The sequence below is a fragment of the Platalea leucorodia genome (assembly GCF_965183815.1).
Source record: "Platalea leucorodia genome assembly, chromosome: 6".
Lineage (NCBI taxonomy): Eukaryota > Metazoa > Chordata > Aves > Pelecaniformes > Threskiornithidae > Platalea > Platalea leucorodia.
In genome coordinates this window covers 69,724,269-69,742,775 of record NC_138828.1, presented here as the reverse complement: position 1 = coordinate 69,742,775, position 18,507 = coordinate 69,724,269, and the positions used below count along the sequence as shown (strand labels likewise).

The 18,507-nt window shown below is 35.1% G+C and overlaps 1 protein-coding gene across 1 annotated transcript in view; it reads right to left on the bottom strand.

Moving 5' to 3' along the window:
* TAPT1 (transmembrane anterior posterior transformation 1) overlaps positions 1–18,507 on the bottom strand; it is a 50,702-nt gene that overhangs the window by 18,728 nt on the left and 13,467 nt on the right. Inside the window, exons 4-7 of the mRNA XM_082315982.1 lie at positions 9,192–9,354; positions 5,229–5,364; positions 4,252–4,349; positions 4,038–4,107 (exon numbers count right to left, since the gene is read on the bottom strand). Of these exons, the coding sequence (XP_082172108.1) occupies positions 4,038–4,107; positions 4,252–4,349; positions 5,229–5,364; positions 9,192–9,354 (467 nt within the window). The remainder of the gene's footprint in view (positions 1–4,037; positions 4,108–4,251; positions 4,350–5,228; positions 5,365–9,191; positions 9,355–18,507) is intronic.

The following is an 18,507-nucleotide window of genomic DNA, read 5'->3' as shown; positions in this document are numbered from 1 at the left end:
GATAAAAAGCTGGTTATAAATCATAGTGTGTAAGAAGTGAAACAAGATCTCTTGGTTTACATCTCAGCAAATCTGAAGTAGCTCTAGTGACAACTACCTCTTAACAAGTGACCAGAGCACAAGAAAGGATCAAAGACTGAACAAGGAATCATCAAGGAGGCACCGATCTATCTTACATGTACTCCTGCCCCCAAATCCCTCATCCTTAAAATGAACAACTGGATCAGAATAATGGTATTAAAAAAAACTAAAGCCACATGAGAAAGCAGTTTGAATTCCAGAGACCAAAGGTAAAAATAAAGGCCGTTCAATATTTTGATCAAAGAGACTGATAAATCAGGAACAAAGCAGAAAGAACAGAATTAAGAAAATTAAAAAAGAGTAAGAAATTACAAAGAAAAAAATGGAAGTTCCTAAAGCTTCAGAATAAATGTTAAATTTTTGAGAGATTTAAAAAACAAGGAATAATCTGGCCAAACAGCCAACTGAAGCAAATAACATAAGGCACTGCACCTAATGTACTTCTTCAGATGACGTACAATTGTGTTTTGTGAAAAATTTAGTTTAGAGCACAGCTTGAAATTAAAGTAAGACATTTAAAAGCATAAAGGAAGGCAGCATGCTGTGCTTTCAACAGTGATGAAAGAGCTTCTCTTTATAATTCTGGTCTCCTCATTCACTAATCCTGAACCCTGCTTACAGATTTCTATTTCAAAAAGAGAATATATTATTTAAGTTTAGGGAAACATTTCTTCCTGCTACAACAAATCTAAGGTTTTTTGTCTTCTGTATAGGAGTCTCTTTCAATGGCCAGTGTTTAGATTGCCTGGGTGTATACAAATTTCCTAGTGAAAGTCAGGTTGACAATGTGAAAGTAGTTTTGCTGTGGCTAACAAATCAAAGCTGCAGGAGCCGATATGGTTGAAATCAGATTCTGCAGCTACAATCTCAAGCTGCTATACAAACCCCAAGATCTTTGCTGACCTCCTGCACCTAAAAGATAACAGGTTTGGTTTTGTTAGACAACTGTAACCAATGTATATCTCATGCTCTGTTCAATTAGTTTTTATGTAGATGACTCTCAGTTCTTTTAGTCCTGAAGTTTTAATGAATTAGCTGTTACAGCAGAATTTTAAATGCCCATACGAAGGTGAGAAGGATCACTGACTCTGCTGACACAAAGCCCAGAACTGGAAATACCGGGAAAAAGAATACAGCCACACATCATCTTGCTATCCACAAGCCAGTGCTGAGCACTATGCCAAGTCAAAATGATTTCACAATTTCCAGATCTAAACTGGTAGCTTGGTGGCACTTCATATCCTGGTGTCTTACTACATAGTGTCTTTAATACCATGCAGAGCTCTGCGAGGTATTTCAACGCATGATATAGGACGTGTCTTAGGAAGTACAACTGAAACAGTTCATTTCTGTTTTCACGCTTCTATTCATAAGATTATTTGCTTTTTAATTCTATTTGTAGCAATTTCTCTCGATCACAATGTCTACTCTTGAGATCACTGATATCTTACTTTTCTGCTAGTTCATATTTTTCTTTTGATTAACATGCTAAATAAGAAGGGAGTTTCACCTATTCGTGACAAGTTCCTCAGATGCCTCTATGAGACTGACCTTATCCCCCCTCCCCAAGAATTAGTACATTTAGCTTCTCTGTACTAATCAGTGCCTTTTCACTGAATTTAAACCATATGTTTGAAACAACAGTAATATTTTGAGCAGAGCCCCAGAAAAGGTGGGTCAAGGGGGCATCCATTCAGTCTGCCTAAGCTTCATCAACTACTGTTGCCATTGTCCTACAGCAGAGACTACAGACCTGAGAAAACAGCTGGAAAAAACTGAGAGAAAGGTGGGAAATACATCGGGCAACCTGTATTTAGTGCTTTATTTTAGCAGCTTCATTCAGTCCAAGCATGCAGTTTAAGCATATGTTCTAGGACGCAGAAGGCACTCCAAAGGCTAACTGGAAGCTCAGTCCACAGGACCAGACTAGCCTCACTTCCAGGGGTAGGATATAGCATTGGCATAGCATGCCAACCCCAGATGCACTACCATTTCAGCTGCAGGATATAAAGCATTTAAAGGATAACAAAGTTATCAGAATACATGAACTGAAGCAATACTGATCCATCCTAACTGAAGCTGTGATGCAGTAAATCTGTTCAAGTTCAAAAGAGGTGAAAATCTCTCCTAAAAACCTGTCTACGTTATTTATCTATGTGAAGAAAAACACTGCTATTTATAACCACACTGAGAAGTGATTCCAGGAAAAGTTATCTGTTTGAAGGGAATAAATTAGCTTGTTTTGTGCACTCTGCTATGTATGTACTCACCTGCTTCCATCCCCATATGGTACAATGAATGGCATCACTTTTTCCACCAAGTGATAAAGGGAGACCTGATATTGCTATTATGGGTCTTCAATAATAATGTCTAGCAATAAAATATTGATATACATTTCTTCTAGCATACTATTGCAGGTGCTTTTTATGGAGGAAATTACAAGCCATTTCTAATAGCAGTCCCTCATTTACTTCAACATTTAAATCAAGAAAGAGGCCTCACCTTTCAGTAGGAGAGGTAGGTGCATAGTTGTAACTATTTTCTGTATTGTGATTAATGAGAGAAAATTTAAGAAAACTCATCTATGTTTTCTGTCAATATTTTAGTAAACATCATTTTTAGATATTCTCATGGTAAAGTTAAATACATTTAATTTAAAAAAATGTAAGTATTTAAATCTTGGAACCAAAAATACATACTGTTAGCACAGAATAAACAACTCATCAGCCTGGGTGGGAAGATTATTTTTGGGGGGTTTTAAGAACTTCTATGAGGTAGATTAAAATTTAGTGCTAATTTTTCTGTTATGTGATATATTTAAGATTTTATGTAAATAGTCTTTCATCCAAAGCATCACAAAACAATTGCCAATCAACATTTGCATGTAATATCATTGCAGTTTGCAGATGAATTAGAGAAAAATCACATCAATAGCCAGAATTCAAAACCTGAAGCAAGCCTGCTGAAAGTTTAACTCTTGATAAAAAAATCTGAATCCTGTGTTTTTAATTAAGTAGCTACGTTATTTTTATTAACCTATTGAGCATTTGAGTTCTCTGGTTTAAACAACTAGGAGCTGGAATGAAAAAATATATTCTATTTTGTTTGCTTATCTCTATAAATAGCTCTGACCAAAAATGTGCACAAAATAACAGAAACCATCATGTTCAAAGATTAGAAAATATTACAAAGAATCTCTAGTACAACCTTGAAGTCCAATCTCTCCTATTCGTTTTGAAACCAAGATTTCAACAAGTATTTCAGAAGGCTGATATTGGTGTTAGAAAGAACCTCCATCAAAGGATACCTGTAACAGCTTTTCTTCATGAGAAACACTGAATAAGAGTTCCCAAACTTCATACTGAGTAGCAACACAGTTAAGAAGTGCCAGAAGCGTAACATGTTTCTAAGTACCCTGTACTATTGTCTTCCTAGCATGTCAAAAGTTACAGTCATCTCTGGTATTTCCTTCATAAGCCAGCTACTTCATCGTTACGTTCTTTAGAGGGGGGGGAAAGTATTTCAAGATCCATCCTCACAACTGCCAAACAACGTGCATTCTGAGATCACTGTCAACACAGCACACAACAAAGTCAACTTTTTGAAAACAGAGAAGACTTCAGAGACTTCAGAGACTTCAAAGCACAGATATTTTGAATACCATAACTGAAATCTGAAAGTCGTATTTAATAATACCTTTAGCACACAGCCAACAGTTTGTTTTAGCACCTCAAATAAAAACTAGCCATTTAAGGAGAAACAGCGTTCTGGGAAGTGAAATCCCAGTTTTGTCCCACTGAACCAAACAGTAATAGGGGAGATGAGGAATTCAAGTCAGAACACTCGAATTCACCAAGGTAAAGCTGTTTTAACAATAATATTAAATAAATGAATAAACAAACAAACAAAAAAATCAGCCTCTCACATTTTCTCCTGATTAGCACAGCTATACATACCACTATTTGACATTTGAAAAAGATTGTTCTTCTCAAACTTCTTGAAAACACTTCCTTTTATTTCAACGAACTGCAATTTTAAACAACAGTTAGTTAGTTTTTATTGTTAAAAATTGACATAAACAAATTAGACACTCAAATAATATGCAAATAGACAAACATGAAGGATGCTGAAAAAAATGAGGGTAGCTATAAAATAAAGCTACATACTTACATTATTGGACATCATGATGGTAAGCAGTGATTTATTGTGGGAGTTGAAGGCCACATTAAGGGTTGTTGCTTGAACCATTATAAGAATAGCATGCAGGACTAGACAGCAGGGTTAAGGAAGCATATTTGGAAATAATTTTTCTGCACAACAGTACTGAACAGCACCAAAACTCAAATTTCCTATTTTACTTCCAAAATTTAACAAAAAACTTTCTATCTCCCTGTCAATTAGATTTACAGCAAGACAGTAATTAAACCTATGTAATGTACCCACAGTGTTTTGCAGCATGTAATAATTCTGTTAATTTTTCTTGTTCTAAAGAGCCCAATGACATTAGTCAGGAGAAACAGCCATACAACCTGAAGGAAAAAAAACTGAGATAAAGAAAGATTCAGAATTAGTCTAAAGATTTCACACAACACAGAGGAAAGTACAAGAATTTAAAATTCATCACCACATCTATCTGACTACGTCTCTCTTTACAGATCATTTTCATCAGTTCACTGTAAGGCTACTTCTCACTAAACTCATTTGCATCCTGAATATGCACGAATGTATCCCCTCATTTCAAGAAAATGTTTTCAAGCTAGGCATTTGTAGTGTTCCACTAAATAACAAAATCCCACTGTCTTCAAACCCTGTGACCCAAAATACTCAAATACAAATCAGAAAACAAAGCTTCCATGAACTATCCAATTTCTGTTTTTCATTTTACTACACATTAGGTATTAAAAAAAGCTCTCTACTACTGCAGTGGTATACCATTATGAAGGGCTTTTTTTTTTTTAAAGCAGCTTTAAAGGTTTTGCTCATTCATTTTAGAAACCTGTAGTACTGGCAATCTTCCTTTGAAAGTAAAGGAACACTGATTTAGGAATACCATCAATTTTTCAAATATATTAAAATAAAATAATGCAGAGCAATTACTGTGTAATTTAATTTAGAAACTTTTGCAATTTGTTGAAGAAAAAGGATACAGACATACAGCACTGCCATGAAGAAGTGAGGAATCACACCTATGTGCGCTCTTTTTCTTTCCTTAGGTTCTGTAGCTGTCCAATAAAGAGCATCCAAAATATCTTGTCCAAATGAAGAAAACAGACGATCAGCCACCTAAACAAGAAGAACTTTTTACTGCCTTAAAGCAATATTTTTCTCTCTGACACTTGAATATGCCACTGTAAGTACAGCTCAACCTAAAAAAAGTTTCACATAATTATCACTTTCCATCCCTTGTTCATTCCGTTTCCACTGTGGGTTTCACAGTGATATTGTTTCTTTCATATACTCAGCAGCTTACTTCCCTCTCAAATTTACTGTCCCCTTTTCAACAGTATTTACAATATATAACCATGTAGTGTTATCTTAGATGCTTCCTGGGAAGACATCCATGTACAGTTCAAATTTCAGCCTTTGATAAAGCAATATGTATGCTGCATCAAACTATCCTAAATGTTTTTTCCCATCCCTCTGGGTTTAATAAGGGACAAAAAAAATAAAAGTAAATTTCAAATGTGTGCTAGGGAACAACATCAGCTTGCAGGTACAAAAAGGACTGAAATTAGATTTGGCTGTACTGTTTCCTTACATCTTGGAATGAAGCATATACTCAATACATGTCTCTGCATAAAGCAGAATTCAAAATTAAAAGTACTATAACACAAAAGCAAGTCATCAAGAGGGACTAGAAATTCTGCCAAAAAGGGAAAATTAGTTTGAAAAAACTACAAACATCTGCAGTGTAACCCAAAGAATATATGCACAAGTAGGAAAAAACCCTAGCAGTAATTATAAGGTAGGAAAAAAATAGACAGCAATCTGAGCTTGTAATTCAATACCACAGCAAGAAAGGTCACATGGAGTTCCACCAGTTCTCAACACTTCATCAGCAAGCATGTAAAACTGAAGATCATTACAAGGAAAGACATTTTTTCTGCCTATACACTACAGTTCAGTAATTTAAAAACTAAGCTACACAGGACAACAAAAATAGCACTTCAAAAATTAAATTCAGTATCACAAGGCACATGTCTGGCTAAAAAAAAAAAAAAAAAGAGATATCTTTCATTGCTTACTAACTCAACCAAACAGAAAGAGTTAAATATGAAAAACTGATTATCTCTACTTAATAAAGACAACTGATATTTCCTCTTACTGTCTTTCTGTAAGACAACAATTTTGGACATGTAAAAACAACATGTAGCAGTATAGAACTAGGTGCACAATGTACCTGCAAATATTGAACCATACCTATTGACTAGAAAATAAGTTCTCAGGACAACATAAGTAAACCTAGATTTGTGATCATTTCCTGACCTCGTTAATTAAGAGTTCTAAATGTAAAGATATTGAAGGGAGAGAAGTCATATACTTTAACTTATTCAAGCCAATATTTATTGAAGTTTTCTAAAACATGAACACTGAATTAAAACAAATTTTGACCGGATGTCTCAAGTAAACCGTATTATATGCTACTCTTTAAGCATCACCTATGAAATAAAATGAGCAAAACCATGAGCTGATGAATTATCACAAATCTGAAGTTCAAAAGCCCATCAGTTTGAGAGATATTTACAGTGGTATTGTTTTCGGCTTTTAAATTTTGTCAGTTAAGTTGGTCTGCATTATTTGGTTCCTGCTCATTGTGATGACCCATTGAGTAATTACACCTGGTGCAGTAACACCGACTATAGAATGCTTGGAGTTCGGTAAGTTTTTGTTCACAATATTGTGAGGGTTTTAATAGAGAAAATGGTGGCTTTGCTTTCCTTTTTATTTAAATAGTCCTTGTTTCTTAGCTGACAGGATAGAAAACATTAAAACCCACCACACAATATTGTTGCTTGCTTTTCCATATGTGACTTACCTAAACCCTACATGCCGGCTCCAGGCTCCAGCAGAATTCCATGGTGAGTGCTGTCACCAGCGTAACGCACACTGGGGCTTCACAAGGAGCAGGAGCCGGTGGGTCTGAATCTAAAAAAGAAAAGTGTCATTTAAGCCAAATGTGCTGAATGCTCCCCTTAGGCTGTCTATCTGGAGCATTCAGCACATAATTTGAAGATTTTGCATTCCTCATATCTGTCCAGGACAATATACCCTGGACTTGTCAACAGCCGAAAACATTAGGACATTGTAAACATCTCTGTTGCTCAGTGATTTAACTAAATTAAAAAGATATTCCTACTGTGAAAACGTAAAGTTTATTACTTAAAAAAAAGATTATTTTATAGTTCCTTAAAAAGCATTGCTTGCTTTAGTAGCAAAGACTATTAACAAAATTCAAAGTAGTCTAAGCAAGCCAATATTCAAACTGTTGAAAGCTGGCTATCAACCAAGTCTTTCAGATGGATCCCATGACATTTTCTGCCAATACTGTGGCTGCGACCTACCATGGTAAAAAAGCCCCTTAAAAAACACGCCCTCTGTTTGCCATGTTGAGTTTCATGAGAGACCATGGAAATTAAATACCATTTCCAACTTCAAAGTCTATTGTAATTTTTCTAATAACTATGGGTGGTAACAAACTTTCTCCGTTCCTTTAGAAAAAAAAAAAAAAAAAGAAACTCAGGCAGCAGTTCTTAGTTGAGACACACTTTTGGTTCTGCCAAACATAGCAAAGAAACGCAACTCTTCATTCAAAACAGAATGGCACATGGCTTCGAATTCACAGCAAACACTGCAGTCTCTCTTCAAATTACATGGTAAGCACATAGTGCTGTACTTTCTCAGCTTTAAGAGAAGTGACTTGAAATAGTCTTGAAATAGAGAAATTACTATTTTGAGCACATGGATTTATTTAGTAAGTGATAATCTCTGACAGATTATGGAACTATATATGGATGAATATTTCCCAACAAAACTAAAATCCACATAGTAACTCAGTGCCAATTTAATATTTGTACATGTTTTTCAGCAAATCTAAAATCAAAGGAAACAAAACCCTATGAATAAACTACTGAGGTGGCTTGTATGATATTTATTTTGCTTAGGATAATGAAGTGTGTTCCTTATGCAATATCGTCATATTTTATGAGGAAAGAACAAATGTCCAGACAAACTATTTGGATTTTGCACAAAGTGTAGCCCCATTTTAGCAGTCTTCAAACAAAGGTACAACAGATGTCCAAACAAGGATTAATATGTTATTCAGAGATCCCAGAATCCTAGTAGAGTTGTGTACAAAGCTCTGATTGAGTCCTTTTAAGAGGTCGTATTCCTAATATGTCCTATATTTGCAGGATGGAGATAAGATTGTAGCTATGAAAACATTATTTACTTTGTGAATCGTTGCTCATAGAAGTGCAATTAAAAATCTCATGCTTTACATTAATAAAACAGAAACATTTTTTTTCCCCCAGAATTTCTTTATCTTACCTCCCAAACCAGAATTTACTTTTCTTGTTTCACTATATTCATTCAATGGATTTTTTATGTACTCAGGCTTTTGTCTGCTAGCCAGGACTGAGACAGGTTAAGCAGTAACACGTGTCCTTGCATACAATGAAAGCTATACTTCCATAATGAAAAATTAAAAACCCAGTTCCACGTCTTCTACCATTTTCCTTCTCTGCTCTCTCTCAGGATCTTATCACTATTCCAAATCAATAGTTTCTACTTTTCTCAATTAGTTCAAAACCTCATTCATTCAATTTCTTGCATTTCAATTTAAAACTTTTCTTCTTCCATTTCCAGTTCTCAATTTTCATTCAACTAAATTATTAATAAGCTCCAGGAATTAGGCAATATGAAACAGTATCTACAAAACTTATTTTTCACTAACTTGCCCGTTTCACTGCATCTAGGCTTCTCATCATGGGTGTGTGCACATTTGTGAGAATACAATATTTGACATATGCTAAGCACAAATACTGTAACACAACAATATTGTAGATAGTCTGATAAAAGCATGCTTGATATTCTGATGCCAACATTCTTACCTCAAGCATGTTATAGATGATGTAGAGCTTTATGACAGACTGTCCCCTTATCAGATGATACATCATAGAGTAGTCAACATAGTGCATCATGAAGTAGCAGATGACCAGTATAACTCCCTTGAGAATGTCACATACCTGAGCAGGTTGTAGCAAACGTCTATCACTGAAACACAAAAGGGCAAAAAGTTCCACTAAATGCCATATACCCACAAAATACAAATGTTACCAAGTCAATAGGAATTTACAGAAGCTGTTAATCAAGGGTATCTTTCAATGTAGTTTATTACTGCCCATTCCCCTGCCCCTCACTCCAACACATAAGGAACACCATGACCATGATACCCATTTAGAGATCACACTCCTGAACAGGATCACATTCTCTTATCTGCCACATCCATTTAGTTAAAATACTCTATTTGTTGGGTAAGAGCTCCCACTTGGTTAAGAACCTTCCACATGCATGCCCTTTGGTTTTTAATTTACCTTCCCTCTACCGGCCAATTCTACTTATCATTTTGACTTCCTCAGTTAAAGAAATTGTATTTGCTATAACCAAAAGAAAAAGAAATGAAGCAGACATCTTCAATTTCAGTATAATGAACCAGATGCTGAGGAACATGTTCTAAATGCAATTCCACATCATCTTTTAGCTCTAAGCTCTGCAGCAGTAAATGCAAACAATTTGACATCAGAGCTTGAGGTTGATCTTGAACCAATGCAAAAGTTTTCCATTTATAGTCCCACAAGTAACCCAGAAGACTAAATGAATCATTACACAATTTCATCCTATAAACTAAAACTACAGGAAGAAAATAGCTTTATCTCAATTGCCACAACAGCAGCCATAAGCATAATGAAATTGCAAGGCAGTATTTACTTGTCTATTTAGTTTAGTATTACTAGGATGCAAAGCATTTAAAAAGCCTTTGAATTAAATATTAAAAAATAGAGAAAAAATTTCTATTACATATATTTATTTTTAATATACACTGAAAGGCTTTTGCAGAAGTTAACATTTCACAAAAGTCGGAACCAATTAGCAGAATGTCAGTTATGAATTTTCATTTTCTGTATTCTTAAATCACTAGGTTATCCAGAGATTAGACAATGCTCCCATAAACTGATAACACGTTTAGAAAAAAATTAAGAGTAAGTTGATAAAAATTCACGCTGTTTTTAAAACACATTCAAACAGTTACTTAGGACCTCTGGGAGTCAATACATTCTACAGACAGGTCAAAAATCCCAGCTACCTGACTCATTCTACTTAAATACAATATCAGAGCTAGTGTGTTATACTTCGGGTTTCTTTATTGTCTTCCATTCAAAAGAAAAAAGCCCTGAAGACAGCATTCATGCATTATAACACTCACGGAACCACACAGCGTCATTCTACAATAGGCAAACAGATCACGCTCATTCTAGGAATATGAGCGAGAAAGTTTCCAGAACTCTCAGATTTACATTATTACACTTTGAACAGAGATCAATTGCTCCTTTTATTATATACTTTTTACTGCATAATCTGTATTAATTATATTCTAAATAATAGAATTCAAGCTGGTCCAGCACACCAGAACTGCTTAGAGTGGCTTTCTCGCCCTAAGAGACATTTTCCTGCTCTCAGAAGTCATCCAGTAACAGTAACCACACCACATTTTATTTCAGGCTAAGTCCTTGACAAAAAGCCTCAGTGAATTTTCTTCCTTTCCAATCCCAATTGAGTTTTAACTGAAAACACCAATTTAAAAACTTAAAGAAAACTGAAAGTGTCCATTTTCCAGCACATCCAGTATTTGCCTGCGGCTTGAAGAACCTATGCCCTTGCATGACACACAAAAAAAAAAGCACCCTCTCCAACCTGCAAAATTACATTTTGAAAGTTTATTGCCCTATTTAACTACATCTGACTTAAATGATTATACTTATTTAAATATATTAGCATATATTGAAACATTAATAGTATTCAAGCAAGCCCATGATTATGATCACCACTCATATGCTGAGCAACACAGCATGTTCCTTTTTCTCCAACCTACTTCAATTTTGGAAATGTACTCAGAGTCATTTCAGTACAAGTGCCCCAACCAACACTCAGACTTCACAATGCAGACTGGGATAAAATGGCAAAGGTAGTATTACTCCACAACAGTAATGCCAGGTCTTAGTATTTGAAAAAGAGAACTGGAATTTGTTACTGAAAAAAAATCAGCATCTTCATTCTTCCAGCTGACATTTACCTTACCATTAGAGAAGTAGTGAGTACCTGGTAGAGAAAACTTGACTAGAAAAAAGAGACACCCACTTCCAAAGTCTATGTTTTGAAGGTTTGGCAAGGTACCAATTTTTATGATGGTATGATCTCTTGTTGAAATGCACTAGTAAGCAGTACCTGTTGTTTATGAAGTTTCTGAAGCAGTCTAGAAACATTCTCACAGAAAAATGCTTTGATGTCCACAAACCCATACAGACTCAAAATTATCATGCTAAAGGTTTTCTGGGTTACAAATAATATCAAAGATGCTCAACCACCAGTACAGTCACAAGTCAGAGTTATTCTGTACTGTTAACCCTGTCACTCTTCTGCTTGTGTTGATTTTCATCAGTAGGACTACGCTCACTTGAGTAAAACCAACTCAGGAGAAGCCAGTGTAAACGCAGAGAGCAACCATCACAGGGGAATACATACTCTAAGGACGGACTACACACAATCAAGAGCACAACTGCTCTTCTAAAGGTTGTCTCAACTGAAAACTAACTCAGGAGACTAATGCCATATGAAGGTACATCCAAACTTGCACGCAGCATCCTATACACTGGAAACATGAACATATTTTGAGAACCTGCTGGATACAGAACAAACTGAATATCATACGATTCAATTCAAAGGCTGCCCAAAAGGGTCAGATCAACTACACTTGATTGCTGTGCCTTACAGGAATTAAGCTTTTGTAGAATAAAGTACATTCAAATAATGTTTTTAGAGAATTTTACCTCTCAAAGTGACTTGGATTTAGTTTCTCAGTAGTCTGTATATCCAGAAAAAACTTCAGTAAACACTCCATTCATTCTTTTTCTGATGTTTTAACTAAAAATACACTCTATTAATGATCTATTCAAAGTTGTGCAATAACTTCTTGTGCTTCTCATCCACATGAGAAGCAGAACCAACAGTAATGCTGTGACAACTTCTTCAAAACATATCTTTAAAAGAAGTCGCAAAAATATCCTCACATTTTCAATTTACTCAGTTTGATGACAGAAGAGCTGTCAGTATCTCTAACTCCTAGTCAGTACAAGGGATTATTGCAAAGGCTGAGTACAGAAAACTGCTTTCTAGAAAGTGAGAAGAGTAAGAAGATCCTGGCATTTAAAATATACGCCAGTGTTCTTTCGTTGCACACTAAGAAAGACCCCTTCATATTGACTAGGCAAGTAATCTATGGTCTACAACTAACATGTTTCTGATTCAGAGAGATTAACCATGACTACTGCATAAATCCACAAAAGCACTTTTATTGCAGCAGAATCCTTTTCCGCTCTGGCTAATAACATTTACAAAAGGATTTTGAGGTGTGGCTCTGAATATAATATAGGCTAGCGATAATTATTTCCTACAAAGCCAGGGAAATCAAGTAAATGGATTAAGTCTAATGGTTTGTCACCTTTTGGCAAATACGCAGAACTAACTGCAAAGCCTGCAGTTATGAAATGATGTAGTCAGTGTTCAGTGACAACTGAACATTGCAGTTTTAGTACGTTATCAGGCTCGCATTGGTTCAATCTGTACTTGACACAAATCATTCCTATCCTTTGCATTAAACTGTTTAATACATCGAAACACACGCAGGCTGATGTGATTTTATGTCTCTCATAGAAAGTCTTAGCCCACCCATTACTCACATTACATTTTCTGCCTTCATTTTTCTCAATATATGCTTCTGCTTATTGTCTCCAGTAACTACTCAGTGCCAACACTGGACAGTACTTTCAGAACAATCTTGAGCACTAAGTAATCAGACCTCGTGATTAATATCACATACAAATTCATAATGCTGTATTCATCCACACCATGAGTACTACAGAACCTCAAAAAAAAAAAAAAACCCAAAGAAAAAAGCTGGTATCGGCCAAGCTACGACAACTATACAAAGGTCAAGAAACAAACAAGAAATATATAGCATAGCGCTGATAATACTTTCAGTATCTCAGTTGAAAGTAGGGAGCCAAGAGGTAAGAACTAGACAATACTGAGCTACTGTACAACTCCAGAAACCACTGAACAGAGATATGAGAAGCTGAAACAGCTTAGCTCATTTCAGGAGATTTTGTAGTTTTACAGTTGTGCATGAAGCACACTTCATGCAGAATACAGAGAGAAAGGTTTCACATTAAAATTAGTTATGGGTGCTTTTTCTCATGAGTGAGAAAAGGAGAACAATAAATAAAGAGCATAACAACTATCTTATTTTATATTTAATCATTCTGGTTACAAAACCGCAAGCAGTAGAATCTTTCTATAGAAATCAATTGGTCTTTTCCTTCAAAGATATCCCAGGCATACAGTGATGCTGCAGAAGTGAATTAAATATTAACACCTTCCTGGCTTTAGTGAACTCTGCTCTTAAAAGTTAGTACCAGGAGAGCCTTTGTCCAAGATGCAGTTACTCTAATATCCTACCAGATTCCAGAAATAATGTTATGTGAAGTGCTTCACAATTTGGCTGATTACACAGCTGAATATAACAAATTACAACTTTCACCTCTCATAAACCAGTAAATACACAGGTTCAGAGCATTTGGACTGTCCTTCAAACACGCCTTAAGATACACGATTTCTGTCTTTTCACCTAATTATTTTCTGCCATTATTCCATTACTACTACTAACATTTTTGCTATAAGTCACGCTCTCCAAGATGCTCTTTACAGAATTTTACAAGTGGCTTCATTATGCTAAGCCTCAAGTTCCCATGTGTAGCTGTACAGACCAGACTACCAAGGAATCAAATTTTTAAATTAAACTTCTTCAAACAAAGTACCTTAATAGTAAAGAGTAAGGCTTATCCATTCTTTCTATTATCTGCTACATAAAATATTGTATTGCTTAACTATTACTACTGCTGAATACACCGAGCAGTTAAACATGAGATGACCCTTCAATCTGCAGGAATTCAGAGTGAAAATCCAAGCATTGCTCTACAGATAAACTCTCTCAAACTGTAACACTAACTACCAAATTAAGACAACAGAGAAAAGACACACGCAGGGACTTCAATATTCTACAGCATGTACTTAACAAGATCTTCAAACTCCTGAGCCTTTGGGTACATTTACCATTACGTCTACTAATTGACAGAAAATCTCCACTGAAACAAACCCTTATGCCTCCAAATAATATAATTATACAAATGCATGCTTAAGGGGATATACAAGCTTATTATTCATTTTAATTTAAGAAAGTGACATGCAAGCCCTACTACTATACCTCCCTATTCCACCACAGCATGCTTCTCTTTCAGCCCAGTCAATAAGCAAAAGGAGAAGCACGCCAAACTCAATGCTTACCACACAGTGTTTGAGGCAGTTCAAAGTGAAACAACAGCAAAATCTATACAGTGCACGGACTGACATCAACCAAGGACTAGGAATTCAGAAAACTGGTCTGTTACAGAAAAGAATTACTTTTTTTCAACACAATTCATAAGCTCAAGTTTTAATACTCATTCTTCAAACCTCCCAGTTTATGGTTTGTCCACCCTGAGACACGTTTAGAAAAGGTGAATCCAAGTCTTTCCTCTGTTTAGAAAACCACTGGATCTGTGTATGTCTTCCCCCCTTAGAAAGCTAAACCCAAGCAACTTCCCTTATAAACAGTTAGGAAGAATTACTTTGCTATACTATAAAAATTAAATTAAAATACTATCAAATTAGAATAAACAAATATTCTGGCTACCCACAAATTTGTTCTATAAATTTTAGGGACAAAAAAAATCTAAGAATTTTTCAGGATTACTTGTGACATTTGTAAGAAAACCCACTCTAAGTGTTACAAAATTAAGAGTCAAACTTATTTCAAGATATACATAAAACAGCTACTCAGTGAAGAAAAATTTGGTGTGAAAAACAGTGTTCGTCATAAGCAATCTCCTTAGCAAGTCAAAGTTTAAGGAACTAGTTACCTGACTATCATTTTCAAGGTATGTCTATTTGATACCATACCCAAAAGGCCATGATCCACATTTCATACAGTGATAAGAGTTCTGTCTCCATCTACTGGTTGAAAAACATTAGGTTCAATCGTTCATACAGGCCATTACCATACAAGTGTTCATACTACCAATATATGTTTGTGGCTGTTTCAGCTGAACAGCATGTTGGATTTCACAGTATTTTTCCTTTAAGTTATTAAGGAAGCAAAACAGCTGAAGGCTTTCAGTGTATTGGCATCTACCCCACCAATCCCTTTTTTGTTCCAATGGCTGTATAATTGAAAGTTACTTAGCATTAAGTAGAGCATCATTAAAAATAAATCACAGTTTACTACTATTTGGCTTTAATATGTTACAAATCACAGGTAGCTAATGCACAAGTTTGCTTAAGTGACTGACTTCCAAAAAAACCCAAGATCGGGTGTTAAGTGTTTTAATAAGCCTTACTTATTGAATTTAAACTGGTTAAACCATTTGGAACATAAAATGCACCCCAGGACAAACAGGAATTTGTTCTTACTGTATAAAAAAAGTCTAAAAATCTCACTAGAGTCACCTATGGTATGCTTTTCAGCAACTGTCATTGCAAAATGAACAATGTTTTCACTACATTGTACACAAAGTAATCTGTAGACAAGTACACTTGTCTGAGTACTTAATTACTTTAGCATCTGATGCATAAGCACTCTGCATATATTATTTTAAACTTAACTCTGCACAGACTGTCATATGCTATCATATGACTTCTTCACTTTCGTCTTTCAGACTTTCTGATGGTCCTCAAATCTTCACCACTCTGATTAGATATGGTTTCCCAGTCACCTTATAGAGTTGTTTCGGTTTTGGCTGTTGGTTTTGGTTTTTATAAACTAACAGGAATTCAACACATTTTTCTTAATTAATTTTACAGTTTAAAGATGTCCAATAGGATGACTGCATTTTCAATTGGTTCCTTTAGTACAGACTCATCCAAATAATTCTGATTAAACAATTACTCCTTCGTAGTTAGCACAGACAAAATTTCCAATACTGATGTCACAGGCACAGTAATTTAAAGATACGAATACACTATCATTGCAATAATGGATTTTTCAACCTTAATAATGAACTTAACCATCTGCATACATTTATAAACTCTAAAGACAACAGTATTATTTCTATAAATGTTATTGTACTTTGCACTATTAAAATAACCTTTTCATTTATATAGGCTTATTGTTTGGCTAACAATGCACTGAAAAAGTGTTTTAGCACTGAGGTTACAAGTTTGAGCAAGTATTTTACAGCAAACCTAACTGTATTATTTATTTGATATTAACACTTTGAAAAAGCTAGACAACCAATGAGGTTTATATTAATTAATAATATATTTCAGCTCTTGAAATGGTCATCTAGTTAAAGTTTTGTTCAGGTATCTTTTCTTTCTCCATTTTTACATCACAGACACTTTTATGAAAACTGAACTGTGGGATTTTGCTTTACATGTAGGGATTTAGTCCTGATCAAAGTCTTAATCCTTCAACGTATCCTTCATTAACGTACTGTGGTATCGTAAATTTCTAATCTTATATGAAGGATTAACAAGAATGATCAGATTAACACGTAAAGAGATATTTTTCTGTTAGCATACTAAGCAAAGATGTCACGGAAAACAAAACCCAAGCAAGTTTGTCTGAAGGGCACACTTGCCCATATAGCTACACAGCTACATAAGAATTTTCAAAATGCGCAAAGTGAACTATTGGAAGTATTTTCCTACAATTATGCTCAAGTTTGGAATTAAGTTTGGCTTCAGGAAGAAAAGCTACTTTGATCAAATCTAATATCCAGTTTGAGACTTTAAAAACAGATACAGCTTACAGTACGCAGGACTTCACTGTTGTAAAATTGTGAGATATACAGGCTAAGTGCTGATAAAAATATGTCCCAAATGAAGAATTCTAAGATACGGAGAGCTGAGTTTGCCAAGATTAGATGGCATTTCATTTCTCAAACAATAAAAAGCCTCTACATGCACACGACACAGCACGAGACCATGCTAAGAATGAAACGAAACCAACCTTGCTGTTAGGCCCCGATGAGAGCTGTCTCAAAATAAATAAAAAAAATGAGGTTTCAAATAAGTGACAACTAGAATTAGCTTTCATTAAGCTTTTACTTTTTTTAACAACAGAATCAACTATAACTGAAGTCAGTAAATGAACATATGCTAAAGTGCTGTATTTTATTATGCAGAGAATAATCTTCAAGTCTAATACTAAGATACCTAGCAATGAACTTTCAGAACTCCCCAAAATTTAAACATTACAAAAAACTGCTTAACATACACACAAAAATATAGCTATGAACCTGACTGAAGCATTGCTTAGCATAAATGCAAAAAAGCTTAAGGCACTATAAACTAAGTACAGCAGGGGCTATAGTTTTCCAAGATATCCTGTTTTAAATTGGGCCGAACTGGTCCACAGGTGCTCTACATAAAAAATGTTTCTAATCTATTAAGATCACAACCTACTTCCACAATGATGCGAAGTTACATATGAAAATATACCTACCATAAACAGCACTGAATCAATTTCATGTCTTGGTTATTACAACTAAGTGATGGTCTGTCCTTTGAAGTATGTTGGTTAATTTAGCTATACTATTCATTTGTAATCAGTCTTTTTACTGATTACATGTAGATGTGTGAATTTGGCTGACAGCATAGAAGGAAAAAGAAAATCAGGATTTACTCACCAAGGAGGAATCCCTGTGACACCACATTCCATCCTATAAAGGAAGTGAAAGTGCTCTTCCCTTCGGTCTGATTTACAAGAAAGAAAGAAAGAGAAGATTGTAATGTTGCTACACTATGCACTGTTATGGAAAGGAGAAAGGAGTACTTGATCTGAGAGTTTACTACAGAAAATACTGAATGCGCCTGGCTTGCTTTGGTTGGTAGAAAGCCACACATTTTGGTGGACTGGTGCACTACTTTCTCAATGAACTTAACCAGATAATAGGAAGTTTATGTATTTAACAGCTATAGCCCTTAGCAAAAAAAAAAAAAATAGGCTTGGGAATAAGTGTGCAACAGAGGTTCAAATTTATTTAATAACCTGAT